The 19,793-nt window shown below is 43.0% G+C and overlaps 1 protein-coding gene across 1 annotated transcript; it reads left to right on the forward strand.

Annotated features, from left to right (window-relative positions):
* Positions 1-897: 897 nt before the first annotated feature.
* LOC309343657 (uncharacterized protein) lies at positions 898-18,367 on the forward strand. The gene is made up of 12 exons (XM_081865403.1): positions 898-947; positions 1,474-1,631; positions 3,493-3,545; positions 3,998-4,111; positions 5,055-5,180; positions 6,785-6,912; positions 9,990-10,134; positions 11,787-11,909; positions 12,375-12,473; positions 13,919-14,059; positions 16,185-16,283; positions 17,056-18,367. The coding sequence occupies exons 3-12, from the start codon at positions 3,540-3,542 to the stop codon at positions 17,443-17,445; spliced, it is 1,371 nt and encodes a 456-aa protein (XP_081721529.1). The 5' UTR covers positions 898-947; positions 1,474-1,631; positions 3,493-3,539; the 3' UTR covers positions 17,446-18,367.
* Positions 18,368-19,793: the final 1,426 nt, after the last annotated feature.

Raw genomic sequence — 19,793 nt, forward strand, 5'->3', positions numbered from 1 at the left:
AAGTAGTTTTAGCATATATTCATGCTGTAAAAGAAACAGAATATCTATTACTGAAAGCTGGAGCAATCTAGAATGGCTTTTGTCCCTAGGGAATGAAGATAACATGCAGGGAACTTGATCATTTTCTGCAGAAAAAGAGCTTTAACAAAAACTTTTCTACCATTGTTTTTTGCTCAATAATTTCCAATTCTAAAAATGAGTTGTTTCATAAAATTAATTGGAAACACAATAAATGTATATAATACCATACAAATTGTAGTTTTAAAGTTTTAATTAACAGTGCCTTCCTATAAAGATGTTGTGGAGTTCAGTATACCCAAAGTATCAATTTTTGCTGAATCCGTCTGTGTTTTAAATCTAAAGAAAAATATGGATTCTAAAGCAAATTCCATTGTTTAGACTGTACAGCATATTCTAACTCCCTGTTCCAATGCTTCCAGTAAGCATCAGCTGGCAGAATCTTAGGATTCAGCACTCACAATACTCTACCTTGAACACCATTCTTTATGATGGGGAATGGGGGCCTGTGGCCCTCCAGGCAGTGCTGGACTATAACTTCCAATATCTTTTGGGTAGAGATGGGTCAGAATAACATCTGACATGGCATGGGGACAAAGGAGGAAGGAAAGAAGCAGAGCTGGCAGCATTGATCAATTAATAATCTAAACAAGAATTATCAAGTAAGTTATAAAAGTTACAAAGGAGGGAAACTGGGGTTGCTGCATTTCTTCTGGTACCTGAAATTTGGAGGTGAGCTATCCACTGTTAGTAAGTTGCAGTTCTTGTATTTGCAAAACTGTTCTTTCCCTTTTCCTGTTTTGATCAGTTAGTCTGGTTGTGGGTTAGTAACAGAGTGAAATGTTTTCCCCTGCCCAGAATTCACAAAATGAAAACTCTTGGGATTGGCAACAGGACAACTACTATTGCCCATATACACCACCTGCGTGGTAAGTGACTTCTGCATTTTATTTTTATTCATATTATATATTCATGTACACATATTTGCCCCCACTTTTTCAAAGTATAATATAAATTAATGACAAAATTAAGTTAATAAACAAATTAAAAACTAATAAATAGATGCTAAACTTTAAGCTTTCTAAGAACATGAATATGTTTGTCCTACACTTTTAACAAAATGTATTTTCACAGTTGCTTATGAATTAAAATTAAGTTATGAAGCAACGTAAAAATTAATAAGATGTTAAAATTAACATTTCTAAAAAAGCAGCACAGTAAGCTCAGTAGGCTGTTGGTCCATCTAGCAAGTAAAAACTACAAAACATCCATTGGTCATGCTGTCTGGGAGTGATGGGAAATGAAGTTGAACCACATATGGGTGGCTACAGATCCCCATTCCTGGACTATGCTGAGCTGAATCTACTAAGGTGACTTGACCAACTCTGGTTTACAGCTCATGATTGATGGCAGTAGAGGCAACTTATGCAGAATACTGTGTTTGTGTTTCTTCAGGGTTCATCGTGGCAAACCTCACAACTACAACGTTGCTTACCGAGGCCGTGGTTGGAATCACTCTCAAGGATATTTCAGTGGGGCACATTCCAGCCGAGGCCATCATAGAGGAGCTAAAAGTAGTGCTAAATATTTGGGAGCAACAACCAAAAACAGAGGCAAGGCTGAAAATATATATGTGGGACTGAATATTGGACCATCTCCTTATTTGATCCTCTACCCATTTCACAGTTATGTGGTGGACAGTGCCCCCGTAAAATCTCACTCATCCATGCTATGTTTGTGGTTGAAGGAGTACAGTTTTATTTGTGATAGTTTTGTTTTTATCTTTTTATCTTTTAGGAAATGTTACTGAGTGCCACTTAATTTAAAATAATTTTTTTTAGATTTTTATTAAGTGGTACAAACATGAACAAAATAATAATAATGTGGTGAAATGTCCACGTTATCTGCTTTGGGGTTGTATTTCTGTGTTTCAGTTGTACTAGTTCACTTCTCCCAATATCAAAAGCTTGCTTTTCACTAGAACCAGCCTCCCTGGTTGAGAGAATGGCCCAGCTAGGCTGACCTGTTTGGCTCATTGAGATTCCAAGATCTAGGATCTGCAGTTGAAGCCCGAAGCAGCTAAATAAAAAAGGAGAGGTTCTGGGGCTCAATTCTGCTAGGAGTGCCTGTTCCAGATGTGTGGCAGGGACAGCTTTGTGCTTAGAGAAAAGACATGGGCATTTAGCATGTACTCAAAAGTAGTGTTCGTTAATATTGCTTCAAATATCCCAGAGTGGAGATCTAGAGCTTGTCCATACTTGACTTTTGCCCTGTGCTTTCTAGGCACAGGTCTGCAGTTTCCCAGTCCTTGTCTGAGGGCTTTTCCCCCCTCTTGCCTTACACTTTCCTCAGGAGAATCTGATCTTTACCACTGAATTGAGTAAATTGCCATTTGCTTCAATTCAGTGGTAAAGCATAGGTTTTCATGGGGAAAGCAGTGTGGCAAAAAATCATGTTTGGACATAAACCTGGAAAGCCTGGAGCTGTCCTTAGAATTGTAGAGTAAAGCTCAGGTTGGTGAGCCCCGAATGAAGACTGGCTCAAATTAAAAGCTTGTCATAGATTTCCTGCTCTGTAGATAAATACCTCGGGTTAAGTACTTAATCCGTTCCGGAGGTCCGTTCTTAGCCTGAAACTGTTCTTAACCTGAAGCACCACTTTAGCTAATGGGGCCTCCTGCTGCTGCCGTGCTGCTTCAGCACGATTTCTGTTTTCATCCTGAAGCAAAGTTCTTAACCCGAGGTACTATTTCTGGGTTAGCAGAGTCTGTAACCTGAAGTGTTTGTAACCTGAAGCGTATGTAACCCATGATACCACTGTACAATAAATAACAGCAGGAGTTTTCAGGAATATGTTGTAGGAAACTGCATTCTACCTAGTCACACTATAGCTGGCAATGGCTCTCCAAAGCTTCCAGCAGAAACTTTTTCTAGCTCTACCTGAAGGTGCTAGGATTTGAAAGTGGCACCCTCGTGAGTGCAAAGCATTTGCTCTATCCACTGAGAGAGTCTCTCCTCTCTTTTACCTGATCTTTGGAATAGCATGGACGCGGGTGGCACTGTGGGTTAAACCACAGAGCCTAAGACTTGCTGATCAGAAGGTCGAACCTAGCAGTTCGAAAGCACGTCAAGTTCAAGTAGATAAATAGGTACCGCTCCAGCGGGAAGGTAAACGGTGTTTCCGTGCGCTGCTCTGGTTCGCCAGAAGTGGCTTAGTCATGCTGGCCACATGATCCAGAAGCTGTACGCTGGCTCCCTTGGCCAGTAAAGCGAGATGAGTGCTGCAACCCCAGAGTTGGTCACAACTGGACCTAATGGTCAGGGGTCCCTTTACCTTTACCTTTACCTGAAACTGAAACTCCAGTACTAATCCATCTGCCCTGGAAAGACTTAACAAAGCAAAGTTGTCCCACACATCCAAACTCTCAGGTTGTGGCAGAGGCATTGCATGCTGAGTTTGTTTCTCTATCTGCAGGAAAAGGTCGTTCTAAAAACTCATCCCGTTCCTCGTGCTTAATCAATATGATGGTAAGCAATGAACCTATGCTGTGGCTAGTTCCTACGGGGAGGGTGTCTCTTACACGTGTGGCAGAGATCAAGGGATGGTGTGATGTGGGGCAAAGTTTGGGAAGAAGATTTCTCAAGACTATGTGGCTGGTCTGTATGGTTGAAGAAGTAGCTAACTAATTCAGACTGCCTCTGAGATACACAAGCAAAATTTGCCATTTTGCCTCTTTTTGACATCCCACTGTTCAGGGTTTGTCAACATTATTTTCCAACAGGGCTCTTGTGCCTTGAACAGCTGTCTAACATAGGGGGAATAGCTAGAGAAGCTTTTCCCATCACTTCATGACAACACCAAAGGCAGGGGCGGGGGGAGGCTTCACCTGCTACATTTTTGTTGGTAGGGATGCTGAAGCTCTGTCAAAACAAGCTAGAGTTCGCAGCACTAGTCTCATCTCTCTATTCCTGTGCTACAGCCAAATAAAAAGGGAAATAATTCTGAAAAAACTGGAGGACCATCAGCAACACCAGAGTCTAAACAAGGGCAGAAGAATTCAACAAGTTTGAGGAAAGAAACTGACACATCCAAGGTAATTGTAGGAGAAGTCTGGGCCACCTTGCAACAGGTAGTTATTGAGGAAGGTGGTGAGTTCTCTGTGAAGGGACCTTTTTCCTGTGGTTTCTCAGAGCAGGAAGAACTTGTAACATTTTGAAGAGTAACATGGCTTTACCTGGTTGCTGAGAGAATAAAGGTTTATGTATTAACTGAATGGAAATATAGATACAAATCCTGGAAATGTGTTCTGATGTTTGTCAAAATGTGGCTTATTTAACAAAATCTGCATACTGCTTGATTGAAGGGAAACTTCTAAGTAGTGTTGCAGCACTCTGGGAGCTCATTTCTCTATCATCCCCCCACCCCACAATCAGTGGGAGTTCCTTTTCTTCCTCCTTCCCTTCCTCCCATTATTCCACCTAGATCTACCTCCTGTCTTTCTGTTTCACCCCTCCCTGCCTCTGCTGTGGGGGTTCTCTAGCACAACAGACCCCAGCAGAAAGTGTTGCTTGAAGTCAGTGCTTATTGCTTGTAACTTCAATCCTCACTTAACTGGGCCAAAATCCCCACCTCCCCAGGTGCTACAAAGGGAAAATGGATCACTTGATGTTGTAGTGTTATCAGGCGATTGATGGATGAGCCAGCCTGCCCACCTTTCAAATTGACCCACTGAGGGTGGGGGAAACACAGCATCTGACCCACCAGCTGGCTCCAGTTCTCCAGGCCCTGATCTGTCTGAACATTGTTTCTTATTCTGATTGCCAGTGGCTCTCCAGTGGCAGACCCTTTAAAAATGAAATAACCTTGCAGTCCTTCTCATAGTTCTATAATTCCCAAGATTCCTTGGGATCGAAAACAGGTTTTCAGTGAGTCTTTCCAGAGCCGTGTTGGATCCTAAAGCAAACACAGCACTGGCAGCAGTAATATAAGTGTCTCCTATTTGCACATTTCCCCCTTCCTGCTTGGCATTTCTTTAGGTGGATCGGAAGTCCAGCAAAACCATCATGTCTGCAAAGGATTTCAGTTTTCATTTGCCCTCTGTTTCCTCAACATGCCCACAGAGCAAACAGGAAGTGCCATCAAAGGAAAAAGAAGAAACTGAGGTAAACAGCTCCCTACACATTACTAAGAGCAGATGTAGCTGGGATATGCGATATGGGTGGAAGATGGCATCCCTAGTGACCTCCATGTCTCTATTAAAGGTCACAGTACATCACACTTTTGCTGCATGAGAATACTAGTGTGTAGGCACCTCGTTAGAAGCTTTCGTCCATTTAGCAGTGTTTCTGGAAGCAGTGATCAGCAATTGAAGCTACACTTTGAGAAAAAACACTCACAGGCCTTGTACAACTTACTGAAGTGATTTATTGCTTGACTGGTCATAAATGCATCATGGTAGCACTATTTACAATCATAATAGCAATAGCTGTAACGGCATACTTAGGTTTCAGTCCTTCCTCTTTAGCAACGACGTAGGCAGACACAGTCTATCGGCAGTCGTGATGCAGCAGTTTGCAGACAGCATTTGTTGGTCAGTCATTTGTGAGTGTTTCATCTCAGTATAACCTCAACTGCTGACCACTGCTTCCAGAAACTTCTAAATGGACGAAAGTAGCCCTCCTTCCCTACCCCCACCCCTATATGTTTTCACCTATTGATAGCTGGGCAACATAACCCTGAAGCAAGCATATCACGTACATAGCTGTCCGGTCTGCTGAGTTGCTGAGCCTGCATAATGATGTTCCCACAGTCTCCCCCGTAAGGCTGGTTACGCCCAACCTGAGCTCAAGATAAGGGAAGGCCAGGGACGTATCTTGGACTAAAATGTAGCAACCTGAGGCTCCCAAGATTACCGTATTTTTCGCCCTATAGGACGCACTTTTTCCCCTCCAAAAATGAAGGGGAAATGTGTGTGCATCCTATGGGGCGAATGCAGGCTTTCTCTGAAGCCTGGAGAGCGAGAGGCGTCGGTGCGCACCGACACCTCTCGCTCTCCAGGCTCCAGGTAGCTATCCACAAGCCTTGCGTGCCCGGGGGAACTCGCCCCGGGCGCACAAGGCTTGCGGGCGGCAGCCTGCAGCGCGGAGCAAGGGGCGCCCTTTGGAGGACGCCCCGTGCTTCGCGCAGGTGTCCACAGCCTGCCGCACGGTGGGCGGGGCGCCCTGAAGCAGAGCGCCCTGCGCGCTGGACAGACATCGGCCAGCCCCACAAGCTCGGGGGACAGCGGGGAGGCGCAGCGCCGCCATCCCACTGTTCCCCGACCTGGTTTTGGGGGGGGAAATAAAGGGGAAAAAATTCCTTTATTCCCCCCCCCCCAAAAAAGTAGGTGCGTCCTATGGGACGGAGCGTCCTATGGGACGAAAAATACAGTAGTTCAAAAATATTATCACAATAAAACCCCATTAAAATTGGTATCAGCTGTTGTGACTGGGAGAACTTTACATCAGGTATAAAGCTGGATGTAAGTATTCTAAATAATAAAAAAAAACCTCACACCTTAGCAGTAATATTTTATTAGGATACAAGGCCATTTTTGTTCAAGTATTGCCTCTCAACACTGGTTAGGTTAAGTTCAACTCTCCACTGACAAAGCAGTCCTTATCATCCTCGTCATTCCTGCATTGCAGGGGGTGGGACTCGATGACCCTGGGGGTCCCTTCCAACTCTATAATTCTGTGATCATCATCCTCTTAACGAATCTCTGCAGGTCAAGTTGGAAGACAGTCAGACCTCTGAAGACCCTCCCAGCGAGACTGCTCCTTTGTCACCTGTGCATGCTCCATCCAAGACAGCAGCAGAAGGTCTTCCAGCCACAGTAAAGGAAGAACCTGTGGTGGGATGAAAAACCTTCTCTTTTTCATTTGCATAGGGGTGTGGATTCTTTGGCTTCAATTTCACTGCCGTTAGTATTTTGCTTGTGCAGCCTGCCAGTGTACAAGTGTGCCCATGTGTTGGAGTAGTCCTGAGCAGGAGTGAGTAGTGGGGATTTGTGACTTGTTTTTCTCTGGGCTGGGACTTGTTCCTCCTCTTCAGTTGAACCATGTGCACCTCTTGAGACTGGAGAGCCCAACCCTTGCTCAGGAAGTGTGAAAAGGGAGCTGGTATTGTTCCGTTAGCTACCTTTTTCATTCTCTCTTTGTGTGTGGTTCTGTACATACAGTGGTGCCTCGCAAGACGAAATTAATCCGTTCCGCGATTCTCTTCGTCTAGCAGTTTTTTCGTCTTGCGAAGCAAGCCCATTGACGGCTTAGCGGATTAGCGCTATTAGCGGTCTAGCGATCAGCTGAAAGCGGCTTATCAGCGGATCAGCTGTTAAGCGGCTTAGCGGCTTAGGAAAAGGGCGAAAAAAGCGGGGGGGAAAAACGCGGGAACTCGCAAGACATTTTCGTCGTGCGAAGCAACCCCATAGGGAAATTCGTTTTGCGAAGCGCCTCCAAAACGGTAAAACCCTTTCGTCTAGCGGGTTTTCCATCTTGCGAGGCGTTCGTCTTGCGGGGCACCACTGTACACATGAAGGAGAAAGCTCAAATTTTCTTGTGTCATTTGAATCCATTTTTGTAGCATAGCATAAGGATGTGAGTTGTAGCTAACCCATCTTCAGTAGTAGAGTGTTCATAATCACTATAGAAACTTGAATTGCAACACGCACTGAATCAGTAATGTCACTTAATCATAAGTCAGTTTGGAACAATGGAATCAGCCATTGAGACTGGCTATATTTAATCAAAGGTTGATGAATGAAGACAACTACTTAATAATTAGTTAATGTTAATTAGTTAAGATTTGCCACAGTGGGTTGTGATTGCGACAGGATGCCTTGATGTAACTATATGATTGGCTGACTGTAGACACATGTGTAACAGAGAACTCTATGCAAATGCTATTTATTCTTACCAAGTTGAAGTTGTCATACAATTAGTGACAGGAGATTCTTTTAAATCAGAGCGTTTTCAAGAAAAACAAAACGACCCAAATCTTCCTAGAAATAATTTTACTGATTAACAGGTAATAACTAATAAGAACTCATTCTCTCCTCTCATTCATACCAGATGGGTGGGCCCACTAAAATAATTTATCCGTTTCTTTTATAAGACTTTGGGCGGCCACCTCAGCAGCAGGATAGCAACGCCTTGTGCCGGGGACTTTCCTGCCTTTATATAGTTTCAGGTTCAATCCCTGTATGGGACAACTACACCTTCTTGTATTGCAGGGGGTTGGACTAGGTGATAGCTTCTGTCATGCTGATTCCCCCTATTATCTTCATGAATAGGTATTTGTTTCAGCATGTCCTTTGAGAACAGTGACTTGTCTCAGCATGCCCTCTGACACATCCAAACGTCTGGTACATCCTGCTTGCCCATCCTGTTCATTATGTTACATTAGCTGGTTCAACAGTCCCTTTTTCTTCTTCAGAATCTATTTCTATGTTCAGAATCAAACAATCTCTTTATCTTTATCTTCAGAGTCACATGTCATCTGGCTTTACTCACTCATATCCATTCATACTCTGAGACCCTCACAGGCCTCACAGAGTCATCCTCTGAATTTTCATGGAAGCTTATTTTTTGCTATTTGCACATGCACCTTCTCCAGACTGGGGTAGTGTTGGATTAGGCAGAGACCTCCCTATGCCCAGCTCTCCTGGTTAGAGACTTGTGCTGGCAGGAGCACTACTGTGGGGAGCCAGTGGAAAGATTGAAACTGAGGCTGAGGCAACCCGGGGCCCTGTATGTCCCCACCCCACCCCCTTTGCGGCCTTTTATACTTTCCTCCACTATGTCTTCTGGTGCTGCCATTGTCAAACAAGAACTGCTGGTAATTTGGACTCCTCCTGCCACACTCTCCTTCATGAGATGTTTGTGTATAATCTCCAGTTGTGTTAAAGCCCATGGGCATACCAATTAAACTCTTCCCTCCTATAGCCTTGCTGCAGTGCTGTACTCAAGTGTATTCTCTAGAGGTTCCTCCTGTTTTTGTTTTTACTTCTCCTGAATGCTCTACAGGATTTCTTTCCTCTCTTCATGCCCACTGCTGCTTCATCTTTCTCTTCCCATGCCCTTACGTCAAATAAACTCTCTTAGAGGTCGCATCTTCAGCCCAGATTTGCAAACAGAATACAAGATTTACTTTGCAATGGAGATGGGTAGCTAGGATGAGAAAGGTGAGGTATAAGTGCTTTGTTTTTTCATTCTGTATTGCTGTTGTATATTCCCTTAGTAGTGATTTCTACAGCCATATTATATGAGATGTGCCTTTTAGTGAGCAGGGAGGCTGGGGTGTGAAAATGAATGAACTTGAGATGTCTGGGTCTGAAGGTTGGGAAATTATCATCTAACGGAAGGAGGAACAGTTGGATATCATCCTGGAGTAAATACTTTGAATAATCTTTTTATATATAAACTGACAGACAGAAAATCGAAAGCCCTTTTTATTTATTTCTTCTATTCTTACGATCTTCCTGCTTCTTTTTCTTTGTGGCTTTGGTACTGTTTGGGTGTATCTACTTGTGGTTCAAAGAGAAGAGGGGACTCTTCCCCCTTCCTGCTTGGCATTTCCATTGTCATACCTTGGGTTGAGGTAGCTTCGGGTTGAGCATTTCCGGGTTGCGCCCCGTGACGACCCGTTACTTCCGGGTTGCGCTGCTCGTGCATGTGCAGACGCTCAAAATGACGTCACACGCAGAAGCGGCGAATCGCAACCTGCGCAGACGCGGGTTGCGTTCGCTTCAGGATGCGAACGGGGCTCCGGAACGGATCCCGTTCGCATCCAGAGGTACCACTGTATTAAGATTGTAAAGATTGCTTGGGATATAGGGATACTCTTATCTTGTTGAAGTCTTCTCTCTGAAGCTTGGGCTGAGTTCCACTCCCCTCTGGAACAACAGAATTTCTCCTTCCCTATACAACTTTGCAGGTGGAGTTGAAAGATAGGCAGGCAGCTGAACAACCTCCCAGCCAGGCCTTACCTTTTCCATCTGCTGAAGCATCTATAGAAGACCAGTCACCACTTGTGACCACAGAAGGCATTCATACTACAAAAAAGGAACTGTCTGTATTGGTATGAACCATTCCCCCCCCTTTGCAAGTCAACCATTTGGGTGAAGTAAGCTAGGATGAAATTGGTATCCTGCCTATTGTTTTGGAGATGAGGGCTTTATTCTCAATTAGTTAGCTGTCACCATTGAGTTGATTGCTAGAAAACTGCTGCCCATCTTCTGCTGAAAGTTCTGTGAATATCTGCCTAGGACATTCTTTGGCGCTAAGTTCTTAGTTTATTTGGAGCTGGTATTTTACAAAAGACTCTGCAAATGTGTAAGCCTTGTCATGTTTTGGAGTGGTCCTAAAAAGGGATAAGCAATGAGGCTGTTTGTGCTCCACAAGGTCTTGTTCAAATCTTGAGAAATTTGTTGTTGTTGCTTTAAAAATGGATATTTCTAGCCCTTTAAAGTGTGGAGGCAAACTTGTGAATAAGATGACAATTGTTGGGAAGTTATGCACAAATTCTGCTAATGGTTTGGAGAATATTCTGGGTTCAGAAATAGCATGAAAACAAATGGTTTGTTTTAAATTCTGACCCTGCCACAGACAATGTTTGTTCTGGTCCTGACAAACCATGATCTCAAACAATGAGTTGGAGGTAATCAGCAAACTGGAGTTTGTATTAACTGTGATTTGCTCTTATTTCTGCATAACAGCAAACCAAGTGTTTGACATTATTTGTGGGCTCCATAAGTGAGTAGGATATTTTCACCCTGCCTTTTAAAACAGGATTGTCATTTACATTTTTCTTTGTTTTGTTATATGCCAGTTTTAGTGTACAGTGGTGCCCCGCAAGACGAATGCCTCGCAAGACGAAAAACTCGCTAGACGAAAGAGTTTTCCGTTTTTGAGGTGCTTCGCAAGACGAATTTCCCTGTGGGCTTGCTTCGCAAGACGAAAACGTCTTGTGAGTTTTTGCGAGTTTTTCCCCTTCCCCCCTTTTTCTAAGCTGCTAAGCCGCTAATAGCCGCTAATGGCCGTGCTTCGCAAGACGAATAAACCGCAAGATGAAGAGACTCGTGGAACGAATTAATTTCGTCTTGCGAGGCACCACTGTATGTGATTGATTGTAAGTTGCTTTGAGTTACCTTGCTAAAAAAGTGACAGGTAACTTTAATAAATAATAATCCACAGGCTGTTAACAGACCACAAGCCTATCTAATCTTGTCACGTGATTTAGGGTTTGCATTAACTGAAGCCATCAAGTAAAATCACTTTGGGTAGGATCCAATGAATTCATTGCATGAGTGGAATGGCTTTTGCTTGTGTAGTGGGACTTTCCCACCTCTCAGGTGTAAGATCTTTTAAAAAATATTTTTTTAAAACTCAAATCACATAGCAAAACAAATGGGAGGGAATCCAGTTTTTAAAACAAAAGGGACATGAGTTTTGTTTAAGTTTGCAGTGACTTTTGTGAGCTAAAGCTGTGGGAGGAATGGCAAAAGGAATGTTTGAACTTTGCAAAGCCACTGCAGTGGCTACAATTGCTTTTCATGCTTTTTGTTCAGTTTTCTGCTGGTGGCAATGGAAGCATGTTTATGAAGTACTTGAATTGCTCTTGCATGAAACACTCAGGCATTATATTTTGTCATATTGATTGCAATTAGGATCTGATCCTTGCAAACCCACAGTTTCTTTCCTAACATCCTAATATTTCTTTCTCTCCTGAAGCTGGAAGCCATCCCACCCAAAGACGATTTCAGCCATGTTGGCTCACCTCCCGCTGTAGAAATACCATTCCTTTCTGAGACCACAAATGATAATCATTCAGAAGGAAAGGAAGACATTGAACTGGTATTAAATTACACTCTCCTTTTTTCCCTGGAAGTAAACTGCTTTTGTAAGGATTCTAAAGTGAGAGTTGGTTAGCCTTTTTCAAAATATCAAGTACGGTAGGAGGAATAGGGAGGAGGGTAAATCAACTTCTGTTGTATTGCTACAGAGCCAAACTGTCTTGTTTTAATTTTAAATCACATAGGATTCAGAGTGAGAATCAAGGAGGGGTGAAATTCCAGCATGCCTCACTGCTTTGGCCAAGTTTCCAGTCCAATTGTTTATAGCCTTAAAATGTTCTGCATCAGCTTGTTCTGTTACAAGTAACTGAGATAATGTGGGAGGAATTGGCAAAGAGGGATGGGGGAATGTGTGTCCTAGAAATGAGGAAACAATACTGATCAAGTATTTCATTTGTGTTTCACTAGCCAGTCATTTACTCATCTCAGACTATTCTAACCCTGTTTTCACTTGAAACTGATACAGAACCAAATCACCAGCAGTCTTAAGGATGAAGACCTCCCAAGTACCCTGAGTGATGTTCATGTTGTGCCTGTGCTGGTGAGAGAGAAAAAATATGAAAAGGTAAGACTGCGGGAGCTTCTTTGTGTCTTTGATCCCTGAGAACATGGCTGGGCCTACTTAGTATACTCTGAATAATAATAATAATAATAATAATAATAATAATAATACCTTGCTCATCTGGCTGGGTTTTCCCAGCCAATCCATTTGTATCCAGTTCTGCAAGGTATGGTAGAAAATCCCAAAGAGGCAACTCAAATGGAACTTTTCAGGCATTATATTTGGTCATATTGATTGCAATTAGGATCTTATCCCTGCAAACCCACAGTCCTTAATATTTCTCTCCTGAAGCTGGAAGCCATGTCACCCAAAGACCATTTCAGCCATGTTGGTGTTGGTGCTTCTGGGTGGGAGACGGCCTTCTTCCGGCACTGGTCCAAAACACATAGCACAGCATTCACTCCTCCAGACGTTCAAGCAAGCAGCAGAGCTTAGAAGAAGCTGAGACTGAGGATATGTGGCATCTGGGTTTAGTGATTTATTTACAGGATCAAAATAAAGAACAGAGCCATTATGGCATGTCTCTTCTCCTCTGAGAGAGGACAACAAAAGAACAAAGAAGACGGAAGCGGCGTACAGTTCCTTCTGTTTGCACGCTTCCAAAGAATAGAATGTCAACACACAGAGCATGTGATCTAGTAGTCACACACTGCAGCATGAGAGAGAATGAAACTCCTGACAGTTGGCTCACCTCCTGCTGTAGAAATACTATTCCTACCTGAGACCACAAATGATTATCATTCAGAGGGAAAGGAAGACATTGAACTGGTATTAAATTACACTCTCCTTCTTTCCCTGGAAGTAAACTGCTTTTGTAAGGATTCTAAAGTCAGAGTTGGTTAGCCTTTTTCAAAATATCAAGTATGATAGGAGGAATAGGGAGGAGGGTAAATGAGGGTTCTTCTGCAACCTTCTAAAAGAGTTAAGAATTTCATCTTAAAGTTAACTTATGGCCAGTTTCTACTGATCTGTGGCTTACTGGGAAGCACATATTGTTCCACTTTAATTTACATGATGGAGAATCCTGTATCTGGCAGGAGGAAAACCACTTGCTGAGCTGAGAGGATTACCTGTTGTAAAATATTGACCAGGCGAATCCTTTTCTCACCCCAGTGTTTATCAACTCCTGTTATATTGCTACAGAGCCAAACTGTCTTGTTTTAATTTTAAGTCACATAGGAATCAGAGTGAGAATCAAGGAGGGGTGAAATTCCATCATACCTCACTGCTTTGGCTAATTTTCCAGTTCAATATTTATAGCCTAAAAAATGGTCTGCATCAGATTGTTATGTTACAAGTAATAGAGATAATGTGGGAAGAATTGGCAAGAGAGATGGGAGAGGGTATGTCCTAGAAATGAGGAAACAAAACTTCATTTGTGTATCACTAGCCAGTCATTTACTCATCTCAGACTATTCTAACCCTGTTTTCACTTGAAACTGATGCAGACCCAAATCACCAGCAGTCTTAAGGATGAAGACCTCTATCAGTCCTCTGCTGTGCTAGCTACTAGCTCCTCCAATCTCCCAAGTACCCTGAGTGATGTTCGTGTTGTGCCTGTGCTGGTGAGAGAGAAAAAATATGAAAAGGTAAGACTGAGAGGGATTTCCGGTTTGGTGTCATGGAGGAGGCTGGAATTCCATCGCAGCCGTTCGCACGGGTAATTGGAGGCTGAGATTGGAGTAATCAGCCTCCCAACCACCCCAGGGTCAGGGGTGGCAGTCTCATCCTCATTTGCCCAACACCTGGCCCCAAATCCGGAAGGAATGAGGGAGCAGGGGCCGCTGGATGGAAAGCACCGTGCGTTTCTTGGCAACTCTCCAAAGTCGTCTCCGTGAGCAACAAACTTCAATTTCTTAAGATGAAAAATCGGATTTAAGTCATGGACATGCTCTGAGTGAGGGGGGAGAAATTACTCTGCTAATTAATTCAGCCACTGAGGTGCTAAAGTGGAAGAAGGATTATCATCTGCATGGAGCTGGTGTGTCGGAACGGAAGGGGTGGTGGTGAGCATTCTTTGTTTCACTTCGATACTTCGTTTTGCTATGTTACCTGGCAAAATCTTCTCTGGAAGGACTGACTACCGGATTATTTATGCAAGCAAGCAAGACTGGAGAATATTGCATTTACTGATGTAATATGGTTCTAGCAATTATTAACTGTGTGGAAATGGCTTTGCAAGTGAAAAATCAAGGCTGTTGGCATTAATTGCTTGGACGAGAAAAGGTGGAGAAACTTTTGACATATGCCTGGTACAACTGGCAGAAAGTCAGATCTCCTTCATATTGGAATGTCACAGGCAACTATAAAAATCAGAAAGTGAAAGTGGAATGCCATAGCTGGATTGGAAGCACAAAGAAAGAAAAAGAAAGAAAGAAAGAAAGAAAGAAAGAAAGAAAGAAAGAAAGAAAGACAGAAAGACATAAGAACCCACACAGAAACACACTGTTTTGATTTATCTCGCTTGCCGGATGAACTCAGAGGCTGTTGAAAACAATGAAGGATTAACATCAGAATGACTTATGGGAACTATTGGAAATGACTACAAAAAGCAGCAGAAATTGTTGAATGGTTTCTTTAAATATTAAGGTTCATTATTGTTTCACAAGATGTGTATCACTTTAAAGGCCAGAGCAAATAACATGACCTAGTTTTACAGCTGTGAAGCAGTATAGCAGGTGCTGTTAAGTTGTGGTAATCAAGCAGTGTCAGTTGGGTATAATATATAAAGAGCAGCATGTAACTCTCTCAGTACCCTGTTGAATGGGTCATACCTTCTGCAGCACAACTAATCTGCAAAATAACCAATAGAAATATGAGATGATTAGAACCCCCCCGACCTCAGAGCATTGGAAGTCCGCCCAAAAATTTATAATTTGGTATAACATTTGGATTGTTTGATTATTGGATAATTTGTATAATTTGGAATGTTTAATGTGGTGTGATTGGATTGTTAAAATGGAAAATTTAATAAATATCATTTACAGAAAAGAAAAAGAAAAGGTAAGACTGTGGGAACTTCTTTGTGTCTTTGATCCCTGAGAACATAGCTGGGCTACTTAGTAAATTCTGAATAATAATAATAAATAATTTTATTACTTATACCCCGCCTATCTGGCTGGGTTTCCCTAGCCAATCCATTTGTAACCAGTTCTGCAAGGTGGGATAGAAAATCCCAAAGGGGCAACTCAAATGGAACTTCTAATTTGGCTTCTAGTGCTTAATTAACAAGGGCTGCTTCCACACTATGCATTTTACTGGGCACAAAATATCGCAACAAACATAATGAACAAAATGTTCCCCTTTCATATTTTCATTTTTTAGCTTGTCCTCTTCTGCCTGCTGCCATCTCAGAACCTTCAGAGTCATTTCCTTCCTATTTCCACGTGACCCTTCTCTCAGCTGTAGTGGTTTTTATTCTCTCCCTCCCACCCCCACCCCCCACTGGGCATAAGGAAGATGTCTCTTCTTTCACTAGGCCCTGCCTTCCCCAAGCATGGCAACAATTCAGAAGCTCCTTGGTTTGGTTGCAGTACACTGCTTCCTGTGGGGTAGAAATGGTGGTAACAATAAGGGGCAGGATCTTACAAGTGGGATGTTCTTTTATTACCTAGAAGAATATTGCTTATCCTTATATTTCATTGCTGTCCTTGTCCTCCAATCTGGCATCGTTAATCTTCCTACCCTTATTCCTGGGAAACTGCTTCTTTCCAGGCTGAAAATGTATGGGCACCTGAAGACCGTCAGGCACCACCCTGCAACGTGAATGAAGCTGGAAAGTGTCACAGAGTCTCTGAACACGACAGTGACTTGGTAAGTTGAAAAATGATGAAAATTGTTTTTATGGAGGAGGGTGTAGGGGGAGAAAGAATAGAATCAAGAAGGCAGGCAAGGGGTGGAAGGAAAATAGCTGGCAAGAGAGGAGCAAGAAAAGCAACTCTCTATGTAACCTCTGGCTTTCCAGAAGTTGTTAGACTAAAACTCCCATCATCCTTTATCATTAGCCACACTGGCTGGGGCTGATGGGAACTGTAGTCCAGCAACCTCTGGAGAGCCCAAGGTTCCCTCCTATTGCTCTAAAGGACATGAAGGGGAGTATTAAAAAGAAAATGGGAAAAGAGGGACACTCTCACTAGTCTTCTGGTCACAAATAAAAACGTGGCTTTCAGGGCATCCTAAATGCATGACTGTGGGTTTAATCATTGTAAGGATTCTGGGATAATCAAACTAAGAGCACTAATGATCGGGCTCTACAAGGAAAAGATGGGAGACTCAAAACCGAGACAAGGAAAGGGTCCTCAGAAGAGAGCTAGAGAGGGATAGAGAAAAAGGAGACAGCTTGTAGCACCAGGCAGCAGTGAGTCCATGAGTCCAAAGTCCTAGCCCAGATCAGGGAAGCTGTGTCTGCTTAGCATTTGGGTTCTCCTGAGTTCTCACTGAAAGCAGTAAGATATTTAGGAAGAGGGGAGACTTGTTTTATATTAACTTATATAAACTTCTTAGAGATTTTTGGCAATTAAATAAATATTGTCAAATGAACAAAATTGCTTTTGTACCTTATTTGATCACCCTGCTCTTTTGCCAGGTGCTCTCACAGTCCCCACCTCACAGCCTCATTTCCTGTGATCAAAAAAGTGATACAGAAAGATGGCTGGAATACTGTTCTAGTTCACCAAAGAACCAACACAGCAGTGATTTGAGGCATTCTAGCGCAAATAGGACCTCAAGACAGTTGCGTATTCAGCGTTCAAGATCCCCGCACAGACGAGAGCGATCCCATGGAAGCAGCGACCGGTCCCCTCATTCACAAAAGGGCCAACACAGCAGTGATTCACAGCATTCTAGAGCAAGCCATGCCTCAAGGGAACTGCATATTCGCCGTTCAAGATCTCCTCACAGACGAGAACGATCCCATGGAAGCAGCAACTTGTCCCCTTGCAGGCAAGAACATAACCTGAGATTCCCTCAAAGCTAGAGGGCAGGGCCAGCACATCCGTAAGGTGGAATGAGGCTGCTACCTCAGGCGGCAGAAACATCAGTGCTTGTGGGTACCCCTCTGCCAGCGGCAGCAGCATCAGTGCTGATTTTGGCCAAGATCTCATGCAATTTCAGGCGAAATCTCACTCAAAATCAGTGCTGGTGACAGTGCTTCTTCTCTGCCAGCAGTGGAGGTAGCAGGGCAGACAGCACAAGTGACGGCAGGGTGGCTGGGCTCAGCAGAGTGGCACTTCCCATTTTGCCTCAAGCAGCAAAATGGGATGAGCCGGCCCTGCAAGAAGACTACAGTTCTTGGAACTCAGTGCGGGAACACCAGGGTAGCGGGCTTCTGTTTTAGAAACTGGGTAGTTTTGAATCATATAAAATGATATTGATGCCAGGCATAGAGAAGAAAGGAGTCTGAGAGAACTAGGATAATTTGGAGCCTTCTTGGTAGTGCTTATGCATAGAAAGAAATGAGCCATGGGAAATGGGTAGTTCTGTTGCAAAATAGGATAGATTGAAAGGATTCCGAATTGAATGGGTTTCAGGCTGAACTCAATGGCTACATTTGTACTGCAAACTGAAATGAAACTGGCTTAGCTATCTGGCTTCCCTTGGTGAATCATGGGGACTGTAGTTTTGTGCAAATTAGTCTTAGCCACCCACCCTACCAGTTGGCCTGTTCCCAGAGTTTTGGGATGCAGGGAAGCAGCAACAGTCAGGCTCTTGATGTGGTGTTCATAATGCAGGCAGGCGCAGCTTTTCAAGTGAGTCATGTGCTTCTTTTCACAGGAGAGAGCATTCCAGCTTCTGTCACTGTGGATATTGCTACAATCCACACCGAAAGAATTTATATGAGAGAGATTCCCCTCCCTCTTACTTGGTTCAGAAAAGAAGTCATCGCTATTCCCCAGAAGGTTTGTTTTTATTGGGCAGTTCAGAGTGGGAATCTTCATGTTCCAGCTGAAGGGACAAAGATATTAGTGTTTACAGTATTGTCTCCTTGGCATGAAAGGGTCCTCTCCAAGCTCTGTAGCCTTTTGGATCAACGTTTGATGTGCTCCCATTGTGTCAGTTGCATTTTGCCACTGGCAAGCAACCTTTTGTGACTGTATGGAGATGTCTAGGAGCTATGGGTGCGCCTAGGATCTGCACCCCTGCCCGGCTCCAGTCTGCTGCTCTACCAGACACAGCGGGAGCAAAAGATGCACGCCTTTTGCTGCTGCTCTAGCCCACAAAACACCTGATTTGCCCAGCAGAGCAGTAGCAAAAGACATGTCTTCATGAAAACAGGAATCACAGTGAAAGAAAGCAGTATTTCAAATGCAGTTGCAGAGATGACTGGTTATTCTCTCGGAGACTTCAGGAATGTGTAAAAGGCCCCTTGTCGGATAACTGTCAGTGTGTGAAAGAGCAGGTTTCCCAGCATATCAAGTCTATCTGACTGTCACATAACTTAGGGGCTTTGTTATCCAAGCGTTTGGTGCAATCACTTTGTCTGAATCAGTTTGGACCCCGGTGTACTGAAAAAAAGGGAGGATAGAAGGGATTGAAGGGATTGAAACACAACTTGGTTCGTAAGCAGCGACAGTTCTCTTTCAGCTTAAAGATCAGAGACACTCATTCCTGGTACTGGAATGTGAGCCAGAGAGATTTTGGTGCCAAGGAAGGAACTACATAAGATCCTCCTCCCAGCAAATGGTGCCTCTGTAAACTTTATGGTCTGGGTCTTGTCAGTTTCCTCAATTAAGATGATACAACAAAGCAAAAGGTTGTCTTTTGGCAGTGAGGGATTGATGTTACAAAGTATCCTGGCTTGGCTGTTCGTAAGTGCAAATGTGGTTCTTTAATTGGGGTGCATATGGGTGAGATACCGAAAAAGTTGCAGTGTTGACAGGGGAAGAAAATGATATATGTGAGGAAGGGGAAAGAGTTTCTTTCTTTCTTGAGGCCCTTTGTTTTTTGCTCTTTCCCTGAACTGAGTATTTCATAGATTGTCTTCACATGTTGTTTTCACAGTTATAATTACATACATTTCCTCATTTCCTTTTTTTCTATTAACATGCTTTCTTAGTGTTCAGTTCTTTTTATATTACATTTTATAATTGTTGTTTTTCTGAGTAAATTCTTATTTCCCCCATTTGGCATTATATATATTTTTTGTCGATCTTCAATTTATATCTTTTTCATAAACTATTTCTTTCAAATTATTCAACGTTTACAGCAGGATTTCCCTTAAGTTTTATCCATCAGCTCCATGTTTGCTTGGTAGCTATGAATACATTTTTAAATATTCTTTAGCCTAGTTCTTTTTAGACTTCTTGTTGAATTAATTTTAATCTA

This window comes from Podarcis erhardii, assembly GCF_964252035.2.
Source record: "Podarcis erhardii genome assembly, chromosome: 6".
Lineage (NCBI taxonomy): Eukaryota > Metazoa > Chordata > Lepidosauria > Squamata > Lacertidae > Podarcis > Podarcis erhardii.

Excerpts from the sequence above, each read along its gene's own strand:
- LOC309343657 (XM_081865403.1), top strand. Across the intron at positions 11,910-12,374 it reads GAAAGGAAGACATTGAACTG|AACCAAATCACCAGCAGTCT; the intron begins GTATTAAATTAC and ends AAACTGATACAG. Across the intron at positions 16,284-17,055 it reads CTGAACACGACAGTGACTTG|GTGCTCTCACAGTCCCCACC; the intron begins GTAAGTTGAAAA and ends CTCTTTTGCCAG.